Source organism: Octopus sinensis, linkage group LG2 (genome assembly GCF_006345805.1).
Source record: "Octopus sinensis linkage group LG2, ASM634580v1, whole genome shotgun sequence".
NCBI classification, from domain to species: Eukaryota; Metazoa; Mollusca; class Cephalopoda; order Octopoda; family Octopodidae; genus Octopus; species Octopus sinensis.
This window is the reverse complement of record NC_042998.1, coordinates 181,487,331-181,507,330: the sequence shown is the minus strand read 5'-3', so window position 1 is coordinate 181,507,330 and position 20,000 is coordinate 181,487,331. Positions and strand designations below refer to the sequence as shown.

At 34.7% G+C, this 20,000-nt stretch overlaps 1 protein-coding gene across 3 annotated transcripts in view; it reads right to left on the bottom strand.

Annotated features, from left to right (window-relative positions):
• The window catches only part of LOC115226945 (titin homolog), an 86,779-nt gene that overhangs the window by 38,020 nt on the left and 28,759 nt on the right, over positions 1–20,000 (bottom strand). For all 3 annotated transcript variants that reach the window (XM_036500495.1, XM_029797905.2, XM_036500496.1), the window contains 8 exons: positions 18,468–18,592; positions 17,212–17,296; positions 14,310–14,465; positions 12,842–12,928; positions 8,504–8,572; positions 7,318–7,401; positions 5,917–6,133; positions 1–123 (listed from right to left, as the gene is read on the bottom strand). The exon at positions 1–123 is cut by the window's left edge and continues 32 nt beyond it. In XM_036500495.1, the coding sequence (XP_036356388.1) occupies positions 1–123; positions 5,917–6,133; positions 7,318–7,401; positions 8,504–8,572; positions 12,842–12,928; positions 14,310–14,465; positions 17,212–17,296; positions 18,468–18,592 (946 nt within the window). The remainder of the gene's footprint in view (positions 124–5,916; positions 6,134–7,317; positions 7,402–8,503; positions 8,573–12,841; positions 12,929–14,309; positions 14,466–17,211; positions 17,297–18,467; positions 18,593–20,000) is intronic.

Here is a 20,000-nt window from a genome sequence, read left to right as displayed (position 1 = left end):
CAGCTTGGAATTCTTCGAAATACGTTTTCTTTAGCTTTTGATGGTTTTCTTCAAGTTTCTGCAGATGTTCATTACGCTTTTGGTTCAAATTATTGGTCAACGTGGTTAACTCCTGCGCAGCATCTGTAAACAGGAATAGAAATGATGTGTATGTAGTTCAGCCCCACTGCACGGCACTTTGGGAAAGTGTCTTCTTACTAAGCCCCGGACCGACCAAAGCCTTGTAAGTTGATTTCAAAGACGGAAACTGGAAGAAGCCCGTCGAATGTACATGTACATATATATATATATATATATATATGAGGGAATATTATTCCAAACTTACAGGGAAAAATTCAATTTAGAAATACTAAATCAAATTTCACAAAATATAATATATATACGTTTTATTTATTTCTATTTTGGATGTATTTGGGGTACTTAGTTGTGCTCATGACTTAGTATTTGCTTCTTCCATGGGTATGAGTAAGAATCTCATTTATTTCTTTTGCCACATGTATCACTGACGAAGAGAGGGCTCTTTGTAGCTAACTCTGAAATCGGTCCGATATGGTAATAATGGAATTTTTTAGAAATTTCTGTCGACCTTTTTTCGAGTAACGTGCGTATTGTGAAAAAAATTATATGCTTAATGGACAATATGTCCAATTTTTCGGCATATTGGCATTAGAAATTTTTTCCTTTGCCCTCATTTATGAATTATATATATATATATATATATATATAATATATATATATATATATATATATATATATATATATATATATTATATATATATATCTGTATATGTATTAATGTTTGTTTTTACGTTCAGTAATAATAAAAACAATTTTTAATTAACCTGATGGGTTACCGTATACTTTTGCAGAGTACAAGTTTATTATTCTTAAACAAGAATGCTGTTGACAGTGATTTCGAAGTTTCAGCCAGCTAAGCCAATGTCGGACGATGGCTTAACTGACCGAAACTTCGAAGTTACAATCAGCAACATTCTTAATAATAATAATAATAATAATAATAATAATAATAATAATATCCTACGCAAAATACTCTCTATGTAATCCCAAGGTTTAAAACAAACTTTAAAAAAAAAAATTATTTATTAGACATTCACTAGTACAACATCAAAAAACCCCCAAATATATGGCACACTAGGCATAACAACAACGTGAACTTCCAACCTGTTGTCTCTTGAGGTCTCTGGGTGAAAATTGGAGCCAACTTGTACAGACATAAAGCAAAAGTCAAACATATAATAATAATAATAATAATAATAATAATAATAATAATAATAATAATAATAATAATAATAAAGCAAGAACAAACATACAAATATTTAGGGATAAATGAAGGCTCCGGTATTCAGCATGCAAGCATGAAAGAGAAGATCAGGAAGGAATGTTATAGGAGAGTTCGTGCAGTCCTGAAATCTGAACTAAATGCACGTAACAAGGTGTTAGCTATAAATTCCTTAGCAGTTCCAGTTGTTACTTATAGCTACAATGTGTTGAACTGGAATATCAGTGAAGTAAAGAATATAGATAGGAAAATACGCAAGCTGCTGAGTTGTAATAGGATGCACCACCCAAAGGCAGACGTAGATCGCCTTTACCTTCCCAGAGCCCAAGGAGGTCGAGGCCTGATCCAATTTGAAATAGCTTACAAAACAACCACAATTGGACTGGCCAAATATCTCGAAATATCGAATGACTGGATGCTAAAGCTCGTGGAAAATCACGAGAGACGAAAGAAGCTTCATTCTATCATAAAGGAAAGCAAAAAATTTGCTATTGATCTCGATCTCGTGCAGGATACCCAAACTGAACAACCCGAGGGAAGTACGGCAACTATTGTTGCAAAGAAGGTGAAAATGATGGCAATGAAAAAAGCGCACGAGCAATTGGCTGATAGGTGGGAGGAGAAACCTCTGCACGGCAAATATGTGGCCCGCAGCAAACAAGCTGATGTTGACCAGAAGCAAACCCATCAGTGGCTACGGAGCTCAGGGCTAAAAGCAGAGAGCGAAGGTTTCATCCTGGCTGCTCAAGATCAAAGCCTATTAATCCGGAACTACCAGGCCAATGTGATGAAAAATGGAGCAGACCCAAAATGCCGATTCTGCAACGACATGATTGAAACAGTGGACCACCTAATCTCTGGATGTAAAGTCTTAGCACCAGTGGAGTATAAATTAAGGCATGACAGAGTTGGCTAATATCTCCACTGGCTAATAAGTCGGCATTACAATATCAAAACTGCTGACAAGTGGTATAATCACCACCCTGAGGCTGTAACTGAAGGAGAAAATGTAACCATTCTGTGGGACTTTCCAGTACATACAGACCGAACCATCAAGGCCAATAAACCAGATATTGTTGTGAAAGACCAAAACAATAAAGTTTGCTTATTGATCGACATGAGCATCCACTGTGATCATAATATCTCAGTGAAAGAGTTTGACAAGCTCAGAAAATATAAAGACCTACTCATTGAAATTGAGAAAATGTGGCATCTCAAGGCGGTTACAATACCAGTGATCGTAGGAGCACTAGGAATGATCAAGAAGGGAAACGAAAATTATATGAGAATGATCCTTGGCTTACCATCCCTGCAAGAAGTGCAAAAGATTGTCTTAACTGGTACATCACACGTATTGAGAAGAGCATTGTCGATGTGAGAACTGTTGCTGCTGATGTATTTTAATTTAACTTAAAAAAAAAAAAGAACGAACTATTGAGTTTGGTTTAATGGCCTACCAATGTATACTATGAGTTTCTTTGCCCTAGGAGTCGGGAAGACACTCGGCAAGAAATGGAAGCAAATTTGAAAGAAGAAAAAAAAATAATAATAATATATATGTGTGTTGTGTGTATGTGCGTGTGTATATATGTGTGTGTGTATATATATATATATATATATATATATGTGTGTGTGTGTGTGTATGTGTGTGTGTATGTGTGTGTGTATGCGTGTGTATTGTGCTGTATTTGCTTGACAACCGGTGTTAGTTTGTTTACGTCTCTGTGACTTAGCGGTTCGGCAAAAAAGCCGATAGAATAAGTATCAGATTTTAAAAAAATGAGTACTGGAATAGATTTATTTCGACTAAATCCTTCAAGGCAGTGCCCCAGCATGGTCGCAGTTCAACGACTGAAACAAGTAAAAGATGTTTCTGTTTGTATGAGAGAGCATCGACTTCTGTAGAGGTGACTGGGTTACTTAGGTTCAATTCCTAAGACGGACATGGTGTTATTTTTTTTAGCCAAGACATTATTTTACTTAATTCAACCAGCGTAAACAATTAATAAATCTATTTCAGTCGAATTATTGGGTTAATAGCAAAGAAAGGAGACGTACTTAGGCAGCCTGGATAGCGTTCAAAAATATTGATCGCGAATTTATATTCTCATATGTCTCGCCAAGATAAAGCACTTAACCGCCCCACCCGCTTTGCAAAAATGTTTTACGCTCTATTAAACAATCATTATTAGAAAAACAGAGTTTGATTGAGGAGAAAATCGATCGTAGAACCCATTCTACAGATTTGTGAACTTATAACCGTATGGGAAATTATCTGTACTTTTATGAGAATAGTGGAAAAATCAGCTGAGGCTCTGTACAAAATGATTTGTATTTGGTTATGTTCCTTTAAGTTCTGAGTTCATTTCCTTGGTTTTCAGCTTTCATAGTCTTTGTGATCGACTTTCTTCTTTCCCACAGAATTTGTGCCTATGTATTAAATTATTATTATTATTATTATTATTATTATTATTATTATTATTATTATTATCATTCAGTAGTTTTATTTTTATAGCGTGCTTTCACTTCACTACCGAGCGCAGCTCTGTGTGCCTTAGGTATGTGCTGTGATTTGTTGTGGTGCTCTGATGGTTATTGTATGGAAAGTGTTCTGCGTAGGATGTGTATTATAATAATATTATTATTATTATTATTATTATTATTATTATTATTATTATTATTATTATTATTATTATTATCATCATCATTGCCTTTGCACGGCTTCTAACGCTGGAGATGTACTGCGGTATCAGTTGTTCTACCAGTGAACTAAGGTAACACCTCTTATTTTTTGAGCACCTTCCGGAGTATTCGGGCGGTTCCAAGCAGTACTGTTTTCTGCAAGTGCTCCACCCTTATTTCAGCCCCTATTTGTTCCACATACTTCTCTAGATTTTTGTTCACTGTTCCCAGGGCTCCGATAATTACTGGTACTACTGCTACCTTTTTCATCGACCACAACTGCTTAACTTCCCAAACTAACCTGTCATTTCTCTCCACATTTCTTTCTTCCTTATCGCATACCTTGTCAGCTGGGCATGCTGTATCTATGATCCAGCTTAGTTTGTTTTCTTTCTCGATTAAGACTATGCCTGGCTTCCTATTCTCTATCTCATGGTCGCACTGAATCATAAAATCTCATAGGATCTTTGCATTTTTATTTTCGACGATGCCTTCGAGTTTATGGTCGTACTAAGTTTTTGCTCTGTCAAGTCCATACTTGTTGCAAAGTGTCCAATGAACAAGTCTGGCTACATTGTCGTGGCGTCTCTTATATTCCTTCTGGGCTAGTGGAGTACATTAGCTGGTAATATGCCATACGGTTTCACCATTTTGTCCACATATTCTGCACTTATCACTTTCTGCTGTGTTGTCTATTCTGTATTTTATGTAGCTTGTTCTTAGTGCTTGCTCTTGGGCAGCACAACTTAGAGCCTTCGTTTCCGGTTTTAAATTACTTTTAGTCATCCACAGCTATCTTTTTTCTTTGTCTGTCTTATATTCAACATCCCTATGAAATTGACTATGCATTCTTTTCTTTACCTACCTATTTTCAGTTTCATTCGGTTTCAGTTTCTTGTACAGTGCTTTATCTTTGCAATCTTTCATCCTACATAAACCTGACATTCTTACTTCTAATAATAGTGGTTCTGTGGCATTTTTTACATACCATGCTATGTTGTTTCCTTCTGCTCTAATGCTGTGTTCACATCCAATAAGTCTTCTCCTCGCTCTTTTTCTTGGTGCATACAGTTTGTCTGTGTCCCTTTTTGGTAGGAGTGTCCCATATCTAGTTAGTTACTTCCTTGTCTTTCTGACAAGGCACCTTGGGTAAGTGTCTTCTACTTAAGTTTCGGGTCGACCAAAGCCTTGTGAGTGGATTAGGTAGACGGAAACTGAAAGAAGCCCATCGTGTTTATAAACTTATATATATATATAATTTCTAAGTGTGTATCTTTGTGCTTGTGTTTGTCCTTCACCACCGCTTCACAACCGGTGTTGGTGTGTTTACGTTTCCATATTTAAACAAATAAAGAGAGACAGAATAAGTAAGAAGCTTTAAAAAAACAGTACTGGTGTCAACTTGTTTGACTAAGCCCTTCAAGTCGGTGCTCCAGCATGACCGCAGTTTAACGACTGAAACATGTAAAAAGTAAAAAAAATAAAAGGTAAACCATCGACCGAAAACACTCACAAACCCCTACATCTGATATAAATAGATCTCGAGTCTCTTTTGACGTTACGCATGCCAGTTGTTCAAAGAACAGACTCACTGAATTGTAGTGTAAGCGGCTGAGTAAAAAATTCCACAGATATTTGCACAATAACAAGTTACATGATCGGCCATTTAAATTATAGATACAGTCCATGCGATAGGTTTCCATCGGTCTAATTTTTCTCACGAGGCGTGGGTAAATCCAAGGCTGTGATGCGATGCAGTGAGATTAAACGGCAGACCTCGTGGTTAAAAAGTGAAGTTCTTAACCAATCAGTCAAGTGTTACAACCGTACAGCTGATATACGCAGTCCTACATTTACATAGATAAACATGGTGGAAAAAGAGACAGATAAAGAAACAGAGTTATTATTATCCTGACAACAAAAAAGTTTCTTACTATCATCGAGTTGTTTCTTTTTGGCATCCACGTCAGTCCTAAATTCATCCATAAGTTGTTTGTTTTGCTGATCAGATATTTCTCCTGAACTTACAAGTTGTTTAAGCAAATCATTAACCAGATTAACTGTATTCTCTACACTATCTTTCTCTTCTTTTTCCCGCAGTAACTTCTTCTCGGCTGCTGTTTGACGAATTAGCTGTCTTGTATCGAGGTTCTGAAGAAGGAATTGCAACAATGAGCAATTTAGTTATTCTGTCAATAGTTAACTTTGAAAATTCGTGGATCAAAATCATTCAATTTCTAAAAAAAGAAGTTATCATTAGTTATCATTATCAAACATCGATTAGCTTCTTTGTAACTTGAGAATTAATCATTCAACTATCCCCAAATAATAAACCAAAAAACAGCAAATTGTTACGAATTAAGTAAAAACAGCAAAACACTTTGTGAAAAAATATGCCTTAATATTTGTCTAATTCTGATTTAAAAGTTAATTGCTTTCTTTTGGTTTTTCTGTATTTACACGCAAGAGAAAATGGGCGGTGTGACATGTTTGTTCAGGGCTGTAACATACTGGAATAGAGCAAATGAACTTGGGGAATAAATATTTTCTTTTTTTGGCGAAGGAGAGTAAAAGTAAGGTAAGTTAGAATAACAGGCGAGTGTAGCAGAAGGTAGTGTCGTCAAATGAGGCATGGGTAAGATGTGCTTATGTATACAACTCTGAACAAACACCGTGTTTTTTATTCCATTTTCTCTTCTCGTCTTCTTCTTTCCTTTCTCCCTTTTTCTGTTTTGATGAAGGATCATTTTCCAAAAAGTCAACTATTATTTTTTCGCTTCTACAACAATGTCCAACACACTGATTTTTGCCTTTTTCAGTTGCGTTTCTTTATATTTTTCATTGTGGCTTGTATCCAACTTAGATATTATTTATTTGGGGATAATCTTATCACACTGACGTAAACTTAATCCAGATTACACCTGGATTTATACACACACACGCACATGCAGATGCACGAATATCCTGGACATTTCTGTTAAATTTTTGTGAGGCTCTATCTCACATCGTGTAGAGCTTTATGCTTGTTTTTGATTTGGACCTGATTTTTAAGTAGACTTATTCTGTCTGACGAATTGTAACGTTTTTATCGGCAATCTACCGAAGGCGCCACCAACGAGATCCCGAGAGACAAATATTTGTTTGTTTCATTCATGAATTCCAAGATAAAGTGTCGAGCACTCACAATTTGTTGAGAGTATTGTAATATTCGACCTATAGATTAAAACTAGACCTATAGAGTAAAATTAGACCCATAAAGTATTGTAAAATTAGAGTATTGTAAAATTAGAGTATTGTAAAATTAGATCCATAGAATAAACAAATAAATGTCTTACCTGCATCATCTCCTTCTGACTGGTGTCGTTGTTCATCGCAATCTCTGATTCTACTTTAAGTAACACGCTGTTTATTCTGTCAATCTAAATAATCAAGAGAAAGGAAAGAAAATAATTCTATAAAGAAGGGATTGTAAGGTTTTGTCTAAGTACATGGTTAGTATTACAAGACGTTCAAGTGTAGTTGATTAAAGCCTTTTTTTAATAACAATAACACAATCAATTCTTGAATCGTTTTAGTTTTCTATTATAATTCAAGCCACATCTATGATGCTTCATAAAGATATAAGTCGTCACTGTATTTTGCATTTTCATTTACTGACCCCTAGAAAGAGGAAAGGTAAAACTGATCTTAGTAGGATTTGAACATAGAACATAAAAGACAGAAAGTAAATACCGTACCACATTTAATTCGATACTCTAACAATTCTGTCAATCTATAAAGTATGTTACTATGTGTTATAGAGCAATGCTATCTGTTGCAACGCTATGTGTTGAAATGTGATATTTTCCAGTATAATTTATTGCAAAGCAATAAATATGGTAACCTACTGCAATCATGCTACTGTTGTAGCTTGCTACAATGATAGAATTCTCAATTTATTTCTGTAGTATTTTAAAACAATCGCACAGATGTAATAAATCATCATGATAATGCGATTTATGGCAATAGTACAAGTGTGATATTTTTAATTGCGATACATATAGGATAATTTACTACAATGATATGATGCTCACGATAACCACATAATAGTTTACAATAACGGTAAATTAAGTGACATGTGTGATAATTGTTTGCAACGACCAAGACATAATGCCATATATTTTACTATAATTTAAAATCACGTTGCAAAAGTGATAACGCATATGTAATAATTACTATGACAGCGATGTGATAATTTGTTACCATAATAGTAATGTGCATGTCTATTACCATTGCACAGTGCAGTCCGTCAGACATTCATAGAAGGAAAAGCACTGCAACTTCAACAAATATGTACATGAACAGAGTACACAAGTGTTTACTAGATTAAAATACAACGGGAACTCGAAAATTTGCTCGATGCTATAATTATAGAAATATATTTCAAGATTAGAAATGTACTAATTGCATGAATACAAAATATAGAAGTATGGCAATTTACTAAACATGAAATTTTCAAAATAGATAATAATTTTGTCTTACGACTGAAGAATCAACATTTTCTTCCGACAATTTTTTCCCAATTTTTTTCATTTCTTTTTGATATTGGCGCTGAAACAAATAGAAAAGCAAAATTGGTCCTCTATATCTGAATAGTTTTAACATAGGGTGTTCGTTTTCTGGATATTATCTCCATCATCAATGTGCTTTAACTGGCACTTTTTAACTACTGGGTTTGATGTTTTCACCAATGTATTTTTGTTACATGGTAGTTAGATATAGGTTCCAGGTTCTATCCCTGAATGAACTTAAGAATAACTCTTCAAGATGATTGGCTAGAATACCGATCACCTAATTGAAATATAATATCAGCAACGCACCCAGGGTATTGAAACAAACAACAGTACAAACAATTCATCTGAGGAAAAAAAGTTATGACGCATGATTATTGCAATTTCTAGTTTTATTAGAGAAATGTGCAATTCTTGAGCTCCTCAGTGCCATAAGACTGTATATTTAATCGTCACCCGATTTAACACCAACACACGGACACAGTGCTTTTAGTGGGGTCTAGTCTATTGAAAACATTCAGGCCAGGTATTCAATCTGAAGGTAACTTTCTTCTTACCTCTCCTCTGTCACTCTCGGAGACACTGAAGAGGATCATAAGTGCCGCCCTTCCTCCCTAATAATACATAAAAAATAACTGTATCTGTTTTTAGGGTTATCAGCAAGAACTATGAACGTGAGTTCCCTCTATTGTTAAGTTTGCTCTCTGTTACTGCGAAAGCCTTTATTAAGGAAATTTCAAAAGAGCTAGGTAACCTGATTTTGTTACTTAAACTTTATTTTACCGCTAGAATGATATATTTCAGTCAGATTAAATACGAAGCTTTTATCTGCTCTCTGTTGGAGATCAGTAATCAATTCATTAGCTGTGCAGTGGCAAATCCAAACTTGCTGTGCTTCATGTTTACTTGCTAACGACCAATATATAACTATGACAACTGGCCGTGAGGTAATATATATTCAATCAATGAAAATTTATAGCCTAGAGAAGTCGTTGGCATAGCAAGAATCGAAATTTTCCTCCATCGTTTCCAATCATCAACTAGCCTCATGTTTTCCACCATCTTCATTCCTTGATGTTGCTCAACTCTCCCGTTTGTGGTCTTCCCGCATCTCTTTTACAGGGGGTTTATCCACGTAGAGTGTTATGTCATCGCGCTATATAACCGTACCGCTTCATTTCTTACTCGCTCAATAGTATTCTGGGCTAAAGCCACTTTCTCTACATGCATCAGTCAGTTATTAATGAAGCATATATTTTCAATCGCCAAGAAGTGTAGGCTCTAATAGGATTATAGCATCATCATTATCTGTCCTCACAACTATTTGTTGGATCGTTCTTCGACTGGGAAAGAAAAAGGGAAATATTTATTTCTGCCACCTTTTTCACGTTCCTCATCACATTTCATTTATCACCTGTACTCAAAGATACGGTTTAATTACTTTCGTTCTCCCTTCTAGATTAGATACTGGTGGCTACTTCATAACTGTCACTTTCCTTTCCAACTGAAGGGCATTCAAAATCACTCACAACATCGTGTTAGTATTGTTCTTTGATTTCGGGTTAGCTATGACCGAGTAGAAAGCGTTGCATTCGAAACTATTCTGTAGTTTTATTTAGATATTATCTATGAAGGAATGCATTATATAATGTGTCCATCCATTTTAAACGTTGGGGTGGAATTTAAAGGCGAGTTTGGAATAATAGCTCAGTCATTAGTTTGACTTAAGTATTTGTACCATAACAGATACTAGGAAATCAGAAAGAAAAAATATAACGCAGTGTACCAAACTAGCCAAACGGATAGTTTGGTACACTGCGTTATATTCTCTCATTTCCATAATTTCTCCATCGTATGAGATTGTCTAGGGAAGGATAAAAAAAAAATTGTTAATTTCATTAGAAGCCCAGTTGCCATAACTACCCACTTCTCATAAACTATTTCCAACTTTCAATGTATTTTTCTCACATCAAACATTGCTCTCGTTGCTTATTTTGCTCTGAGTAAGCAGCTCTCTCCTCCTTTGTTTATACTGCTTCAATTAAGTCTCTGTTGGGTTACTTTTATTTGGTGACAACCCTGTTGAGTTCCTATTACTTGGTAAGATTTTAAGACTTTAATTTACTAAGTTTTTTCCTCAGGTTATCTGACATATTACATATTAGTAAGTATAACAGTATGCTTAGCGCTAATTCATACTCTTTTACTAGATTCATCTCGAGAGCTGCGGCTCAGCTGGGGAAATACCGTTTATTTTGCTATACTTTCATTACATGAAAATCTCCTCTGATATGTGGCAGCTAGTGAATGAATTCAATGTTGCTACCTTCATTAGCGTTTCTTACCGCGAGGTAGGTTCATCGGGAACTCTTAATAGGAGGAAATTCAGTTTTGCTTTGAATATACCTACACCTAACCCATCTACTCTTCTCAGGGTTTTTTTTTGAGGATATTGAAAAGCTGCAATCCATTGAAACCCAATATGTAGCAGCATCTGGTCTTGTATGTTGATGGCGGTGTTGGGGGTCATTGGGACTATGCAGTGACACTCCGTTTTGGTGCTTGTGAAATTTTCAATGCCAACATTTTGGTACAAGTCCTTCCAGGATTTTCGAGATTTATATCACTGCATATCTTTCTCGCCTTCGTTCTACGGAGTACAGATCAGTTCTTATCAAGCAAGCTCATGACCAAAGTTGTTCCAACATCAGTCATGCTATCGTTTTGTACTTCTGTATTACATCTCCTAATCTGTCCTACCTTTTTTCTTAAGATGGAAGAAAGGATGTGAGTTAAGTGAAATTGGCTGCTACTTCCAGCCGCTTGAGTGACCGTTTATTGGTTCCTTCATTATTAGCCATGCTGAATCTATTTTGTTGCCAATCTCTAAAATGTTTTCTCCTTCGATAATGATACATAGAGTTGCACAGCAAGTTTATCTGATACCTTTTATTGCTTTAGATAAGTTTGTTTTGAGTATATATGATTGACTAAAGCCCGGTATACCACTGAACAGAGCTCAGTATAACATAAAGCTTAATTCATTGATGCTTGTAGAAATGAAGGGTCTAGAAGCTCCCTACAGGATTTGAACTCAGAACAACAGATAAACCAACTAGTTATAGTGAAGCATGCAGTTTGGTGTTCTACGGCGTCTGATATTTCATCCGCACAGTTGGAATTCTATTCTTGACAACATTTGCCTTGATGTATAGTTTATAACTGATAATATAAATTTGTAAGGAATCCTCAAACTTTCTGTCTCCAACTTACACTGTTTCTGATATAGAATCGACCAGTTAGTTGATTGGGCTAGCTACTACTAATTTGCCTCACATATCGAGTAAAAGAAAGCATGTCGAGCGAAAGGTTTGCTTAAGATTAACATAAAAAGGAATCTGTAAAGTGTGCCTTCTCAAAATCTGACCATTTTCGAAGCTTTCATGAAAAATTATTACATGAATTTCATTTTTACCATTTCTATCTCTGACCTAAGACAAAAATAAATAACAGTCCTGCTATATTTGCCCTTTGCTATCTTTCAACACTCAATTTAGAATCGATAAACATATAAAACTATTATCTACTTTCTGCTAAGAAGATAACAATTGAAAGATTTCTGAATATTTTGAAATAATAATTTTATTCTTTGGTGTTGGGAGGAAAGATAGTACTTGTCATATAATCTAAGCTCCCACAAACCCTGAAGATTAGGTGACTTTAGAGCAAAATGTTGAAGGATAACTTCTGAATAGGAAATTAATTCCAGTAAATTGCAATCCTTAAGTAAAAAGATTGGATAAAGTGAATACTTTGATACTTGTAATTTCTCTAGAAGAGACCAAATAGGAACAAATTGAGGGTTGTCAACTAGTTTGAAAGCGTTAGAGAGTATGAGCTTCCATAACCGATGGTTTTCTAACCGAATAACTATATTTTTACAAGTTAAAAAATTCAACAAAATGTTTAGGTAATAGTGCGAACATTCATTCTCAGTTTCAAGTATTTCAGTTTAATAACAGCTTCGACACACTGGGTTGATGTTGGCGACATGACAGCACGTATCCATCGATCGCTGGTGTTATTGTCTTTCTCTCATTGATGCACCGATGCACCGTGATATGTACTAGATGATTTACGGAGCTAACCACAGCATGTTTTACCAGCATTTCATCATAAATAATTCTGCTTTTTTTTAAGGCTTATCTATAAGTCTATGTATATTCTCAATAGAAGTTAATTAATTCATTAGAATATTCTTGTTCGAAAGTATGGAAGAAAATCTCGTTAAAACAGAATTGAATGTTACCGCAATTTTCTTAGAAGCTCTTTTTTGTTCAAATTCTAGGTAGAATTCATCCTTATCGTTCCTGAACATTTTCTCCCGTTCTGTATGCTAAAAAAAAAAAAAAGCAAAGCACGAATAACAAACAGAACAGAAACAAATGATGAATGATAGAAATGTAAAATATCACGAAACAAAAGAAATAAACAGATGATAAATGATAGAAATGAAAGAAGAGAAACAAAACATGAGATAATCGAGAGAAAAAGATGATGGATGATACAAATGAAGAGTAGTAAGAAGAGAACAAAATATATTTGCTTTTCTTTTGAGTCTGTTTAGAGTGTATTGTGAGTTAGAAGGAGAGCTGTTACTAGCCAAGCAGTAAGGTGGTAGTCACTGAACGAAGAACGTTTCTAAGATAGTTCGCATTTCATCGTCGTGATGTGCTTTCCCCTGGCAAAAACGAAAATCAAAAACAAAACAAACTGAAACAAATACTAATACTGATCTTACCAGCCAGGGTACTCTAGTTGTTAATAGGTACCACAAGAAGGTACAGTTACCAGTGAGCGTACTATGTTATTGACGACTGTTTTGCCAACTAGGAATTCTGAGGTCAAACACTTCCATAACTGGAAGGCGATGCCTATATGATATAATCATTACGGAACATTGTATGGTGCGTGGAATTATGTTCTGGAAAATTCAATGTCGGGTGGGTTTATTAAATTCTAGGGCATTACTCGACGGGTAGGAGTATCTTCTCGGATATTTCATACTGGGTAAGACTATATTACGGAACAATACATGTTGTAAGGGTGAGACTATATTATGGGAAGTTACATGTTGAATAGAAGTTTATCATAGAACACAAGTTGAGCTGAAGTATATTGTAGAATACAACATGTTAGAAGAGTGAGATTATGGAAATTATATGCTGGATGGGATTATAGTCTGGGGCAGTATATGTTAAATAGACTAAACTCTGGAACATTAGATTTTAGACGAGTCTATATTCTAAGATGTGGCATATTTTGGTATGTCTATTTTCTTGGAGTAAGTGTTCGTTACAAATACTATTTGTTTCACAATTATTGTTCATAATTTTATCCTAAAGGAATGGTATTGCTTATATCTAATGAGTTCCTTAAGATCAGAGATATGGAATTGGCAGGGTTGCTGTTATTGTTTATATCTAAATCAGCCTTGACGACCAGTGCTATGATCAAAGGACAGTTCGTTCCAAATTCATAAAAAATCTTGTTTTTTCCAAGCAAAATGTGCCGAGGACAAAACTATACAATATGTTCTACGATGGTAGGATGTAATTTGAAGGCATTTTGGCTTCTAGCAGCTGCAGAATTTACGTAACGGTTCGTTAACTCGAAATGATAAGGTAAAATTTGAGTGGTGATAAAAACAAGAATGCAGGCCTTGTATTATGTTCAGAGAAATAAGTGTAGGAAAATGTTATTGTTACTGTACTTACTAGTTTATCATCAATATCTCTTAGTTGACTTTGTGTCTTGATATTCTGAATGTTATTGTTTATTTCGGTAACAAAATAGTCTACAGAGAATTGACCTGGCAGTTGACCATTTTGTTGTTCTGTTGCCAGTAACTTTTGCAAGCATATCATCATCATCTGAAAGGAAATAAAAAGAACTGTTTATTTGATGATTTAAAAAAAAATGTTTGTTTTGATCAGATAAGCATTCATCAGATTTGAAGTGAACAGTTGTTTATAGTGATAGTTGTTTTCCATCACTTATATTTATCCCATAGGCATTAACGGTCTTTGTGAGAAGTAATATGACCGCACCAGAAATGGAAATCAAGCTGCTTGATAGCTTGGAGCTCTTTTCTCTTACACTCTCTACCATATAAATCATTATATTAAACCATTTAATGACGAGAATCCAAAACAAGCAGCTCACAGTAAGCAGACACTGCAAGTTAATTTCGATTCATTAGAAGGAATATCAGTAATTTACTCATCTTCCATGATATCCCCAGGAACCGTTCTTTGTTGCCTGAAGCTGAGTTTCAGTTTCTAGATAAATTTTCATTTGCGTTGCTAGTGTCATAAGTCATATAAATCATGTCTTCCTGTTTTCAAAGAGCTAAACAACACGATATCCCTTTCTCTGAAACCAATCATTCTTTAAAGTAATTATTTGCTTTAAATCCCCCGACGTGGCAATTTATATTTTTCATTTGAAATAAATATACAATCGACTTATTAATTATACGACACTCTCCAAAACGCTTTACATTCATATATAGTATTCAATACTTTCTCTCTGAACAAGGTGCATTCTATTCGAACTTTGATCTGAAGATAATCAAAACAGATGCAGCACCAAGATGCAGCACCGTAACTTTAAATAATTAAACAAAATAAGATATTTTGGTTGTCAGAATTGCAGGTGAACCGATAATCCATTGCACTGTAGGGATACTAATGCATTATTCAACTTCATGTTGTTTATCGAGGGTAAGTCATCCTAATGAAGATCACCACACTACAAGTTATAACATCTGAGCTTGGTAAAATAGTCTGATCTTACCGTATAGTGCAATCTTTTCCTCTCACTGTATCTAGTTTAAAGCTCTTTATACAAGTCATAGTTGTCTAATTTGCCAATAACCAAAGCTTCAACTATCTTTCATTCAGTCTTTGATGAAAATACTAGAGATGAAACATTAGATTCTTTATTATTCGCGGCAGTTGGATTTATCGAGTTCTTCCAATAATTCTCTTAACAAATCCATCAGTTAAACAGAAGCCCAACCGCTTTCAGACGTAAGTTAGAAATAAACGTAGACTCTATATACAACTGTGCAAACCGAACCTGCTAAGACTGAATATCTTGGCAATGGACATAAATAGTCCAAGACCCCTTTAAATTAATCAGAATTACCGTAGTTGAAAATTTCGGATTAGTTAGAGATTTCTATTTAAGAAGTACAGACCGAAGGAAACAATTACCAATTTCTAAATAAGCTATATTTTACGACAATAGATAGATTAATTACTATATTACAGATGTCTTTGTAGAGTATAACGTTCCAATCAGATGAAAGAGAACCAATTAACTATTTATCTGTCAGTAGAAATTAAATCATCATAAACATGTCGATTAAAGGAGTTTCTTTTGAATTCGCTGAAAAGAAAATACAAACAGACCTCATTACTTTTGATTTGCTGGGAAAGATCACTAATATCTGACTTCACTCAAAGAAGAAACTTATGTCATCTTCTATTCATCTCTGTAACGAGTAGGATGTATTAACGAACTTCTTAGCTTCTTGAAATTGTTTACTGATATCATATTTTAATCATAGAATTATCGAGAACTTTCCTAGGTTCAAGAACTTTACGACGTTGATATTTACGAAATGTTTACGAAGAAGGATATTATGAAGACTTTCAGCAAATGTATAAGATGATGTTCTTTTGTATTTATTTCAAATTGAATTGACTACTGAGCAAATTGATATCGATTCTTGATCAATGACTCCACTACATTGAGAATCTGGAGATGTGGACGATAACATACATAGCCAAGAAAACAAACATTATTTACTATTTCCCTTTTAGCCACACAGAACAAAAATAAGCTGAATCCTAAAACCAGATTCGATTTCTGATTGAAGCCACTTCACTTACGCCACAAATATCCTCTTTCCAACACTAATGGTGAATTTTGTATTTAGTCAAAAGAAGCAAATATATATCTCTTATCTGAAGACTATAAAAGCTCAGTATTGCACTTGTTTCGAATTGCTTGACTCCAACATCACAAACCTCTCATGGAAAATACATTTATACGTTCTTTAGTAAGACTATATTACTATATTCAGTGTACAATAATTTTGTTGTTCGAAACTATCAAGAATCAGCCCGTTATTCATGTAATCTGAAATGAAAAATAAAGATCAAAAGAGTTCCGCAAGAAATTGAATTAGAAAAATCTTTATATAACTCGCATTTCCCAACGACATAGTTCTGATTTAAATGTGTATGCAATACATAAAAAATAACTTTACCGTATGAAAGAATTCTCTTATAATATCTTACTTGTGATGACAGCTAATAAGGATTCTAGGTTATAACTTTACTTTGAATTATTGAATTTCGCAATTTTATTTTCTTACACCAACATATGTTCAACACTGTATTTATTTCTTTACTACTTCAGCGAATATAGTAAAGTTTGTTCTTCGCTCGTGGATGAGAACAAAGTAAAAATGAAACATGTCCAGAGATGCCCCTTGTACTTTTCGGAAAAATGATAGGAAAATAATAATAGTCACTGACCAATATCACCTTTTATTCACCTAATGTTTATTTATAGCCAGCTTTTTAACAGTTAAGTTGCTCATACCTTTTCTTTATCTTCTCTGCAATATTCTTCGAACTTTTCGACCCTTTCAACATTCTGTTTGCTCGTTTCTTCTTCTATCGTTTCACTTGAAGGTAATAATATAATTATTAGTAAAATAAGTAGACCGAAGACAAATTATGTGAAAACAGTTTTATTTAGGAATAAGAGTTTCATTTATTTTGAAACGTGTTTTATTTAGAAACAATTATTTTAATGGTAAATATCAAAACTCTGGGCAACGTGCAGGAGTGGCTGTGTGGTAAGTAGCTTGCTAACCAACCACATGGTTCCGGGTTCAGTCCCACTGCGTGGCATCTTGGGCAAGTGTCTTCTGCTATAGCACCGGGCCGACCAATGCCTTGTGAGAGGAAACTGAAAGAAGCCTGTCGTATATATATATATATATATATATATATATATATATATATATATATATATATGTGTGTGTGTGTGTGTGTGTGTGTGGGTTTGTGTGTCTGTGTGGGTTTGTGTGTCTTTGTTTGTCCCCCCTAGCATTGCTTGACAACCGATAGTGGTGTGTTTACATCCCCGTCGCTTAGCGGTTCGGCAAAAGAGACCGATAGAATAAGTACTGGGCTTACAAAGAATAAGTCCCGGGGTCGATTTGATCGACTAGAGGCGGTGCTCCAGCATGGCCGCAGTCAAATGATTGAAACAAGTAAAAGAGTAAAAGAGTAACGTAAATAAAGGAAAATTAGTACAACCTATTGAAACTTCCATTTTAAGCTCACCAGAGGTTTTTAGCTCTTATACTCTGGTCTTTGTAGGAAGTAGACATAGACTTCGAGAATCAAGACCATTTCATTGTAGTTGCTCTTATGCTGCTTCGGTCAGCATCACTTGAATTCCTTTGAAATACACTCACAGTTCTTTTTTTTTGTTTTATTAAAGTAGACCTATAACCAAAGGCTTTCCTGTTGTGAGTATCGCGATTTTTAAAGGATAGTGCATCTAGATCTATATTATCTATTTTGACCTTCCTTTGTAAGACACTACTGTGTAAACTTAAAGGATATTTGGCGGTTATTTCTAGAATGTCGGTTGACTACGTTGTAGTGAGAAGAAAGTTTGAAATATATTCTACACACGTAATTAAAGGTTTGTGGTTGAAATACTATCTCTTTATAATTTTAATTTTCGGAAAACAAAACAACAACCATAAATTAAAAGAGTTAAATGTCTGATTGAAGGAGACAGTCTATAATAGGGATATATTTAACAAATGTAGCCCTTACCTGCTCTTCTGCAGCAAAATATCCGCCATACCACTATGGTATTGAGTCTTGACAAGATTTTGTTCGGTGAAATTTGTGTTTGATGCAGGAAAATACTGTTGAGATTCGCTTTGTTCTGGAAAATTCTTTAGAAATAGAGTATTTATTTTGATATCATTTATTGGAATATTGTTAATGTCGAACAGGTCTGAGTCAGCTATGATCAAGCAGACCACGAGCAAAAATATCTCGACTGTAACCATCCCTTCTTTTTTTTTTTTTTGGTAACTAAGGCTATGTCCCCTAATGTGTCTCTCCAATATATAAGACGAGAAGGTGGAATTTGAGGGATATTTACAGCTATATCTAGCATGTCTTGCAATTATTTAGAGTTTTCCTCTTTGGCTAGTTGTGATTTATTTATATATCGCTGCAGAGATAATGGTTTCCTCAGTAATGTTTAACAGTTTTTTTTAACTAATGTTTTTCGCAATTAAGATTAATTTCCAATAATCGCTGATGGATGGCTACATTTTCTGCCTGATTGATAACTGCCTCCCTTATCGAAAAATCTTCATAAGTCTAATCGATCGCCTTATAATGTATTCTCTCGATGCCTCTTCTACAGTTACTATAACGAATATCAGCATTATTACTACGTATCCACCTATATCCATTGTATAGCAATATTTCCTCATATTTTATTGGCACTGAGTCTACTTTTCCATTGAGAAAGTATCCGTTACAATATCACCGCTGCAGCATATAATAATGATATTTTTTCTGACAAGCCACTCTCCATATTCCAGGATCTGTAAAGGGCCCAGTCATTACTTTTCCCTTATTTACATTAACCACTTATTTTCTGTCACATTAAACTACATATGTAAATATGTCTACACCCTCTAGTATCTATCTTCTTAAAGAATCAACCAAGTCTCCTTCAAATCACAGCCTGATGTTTTTTTAAAAGAAAGAAACATTACATAATAGTCCTGGATATAATATGCCTTAAGCAAAAGATTGATGGTCATAGCTCGGATGTCTTAAACTGTAGATCTGCTTAATTAGGACTGACCAAATACAGCACAGCAATAAAAACAGCAACACCAACATCTACAATCCCTCTCATCACTGTCTGAGGTGAGTGGATAGAGCTTACCCACGAGTAAAATCATCCCCTCTATCGAATTTGTACATATGTCCTGAATAGAGGCTTTGAAGACATCTTGCAAGGGCAACATGACAACATAGTCCCATACAATACCAATTTATAGGTTAATGTATGTCTTAAGAGTGCTTCTGTCTCCTATTTATGAAACGTATACAAATGTAGCCATTCAGCGCAAACATACATATGCAACACATGCAGACAATTTCAAGAAATTAAAGATTAATATCTCAAAGCTAATTTATAAGCTTAGGATACAGCGGCTGAGGGGGTGAACATTTGTTAAAAATTCATTCACACTAAATTGCTCAAATAAGTGCATATATGTAAAGTAGAAAGAAAATATGATTAAAAAATTGTCAAAAGCGCAATCCAAAGATATT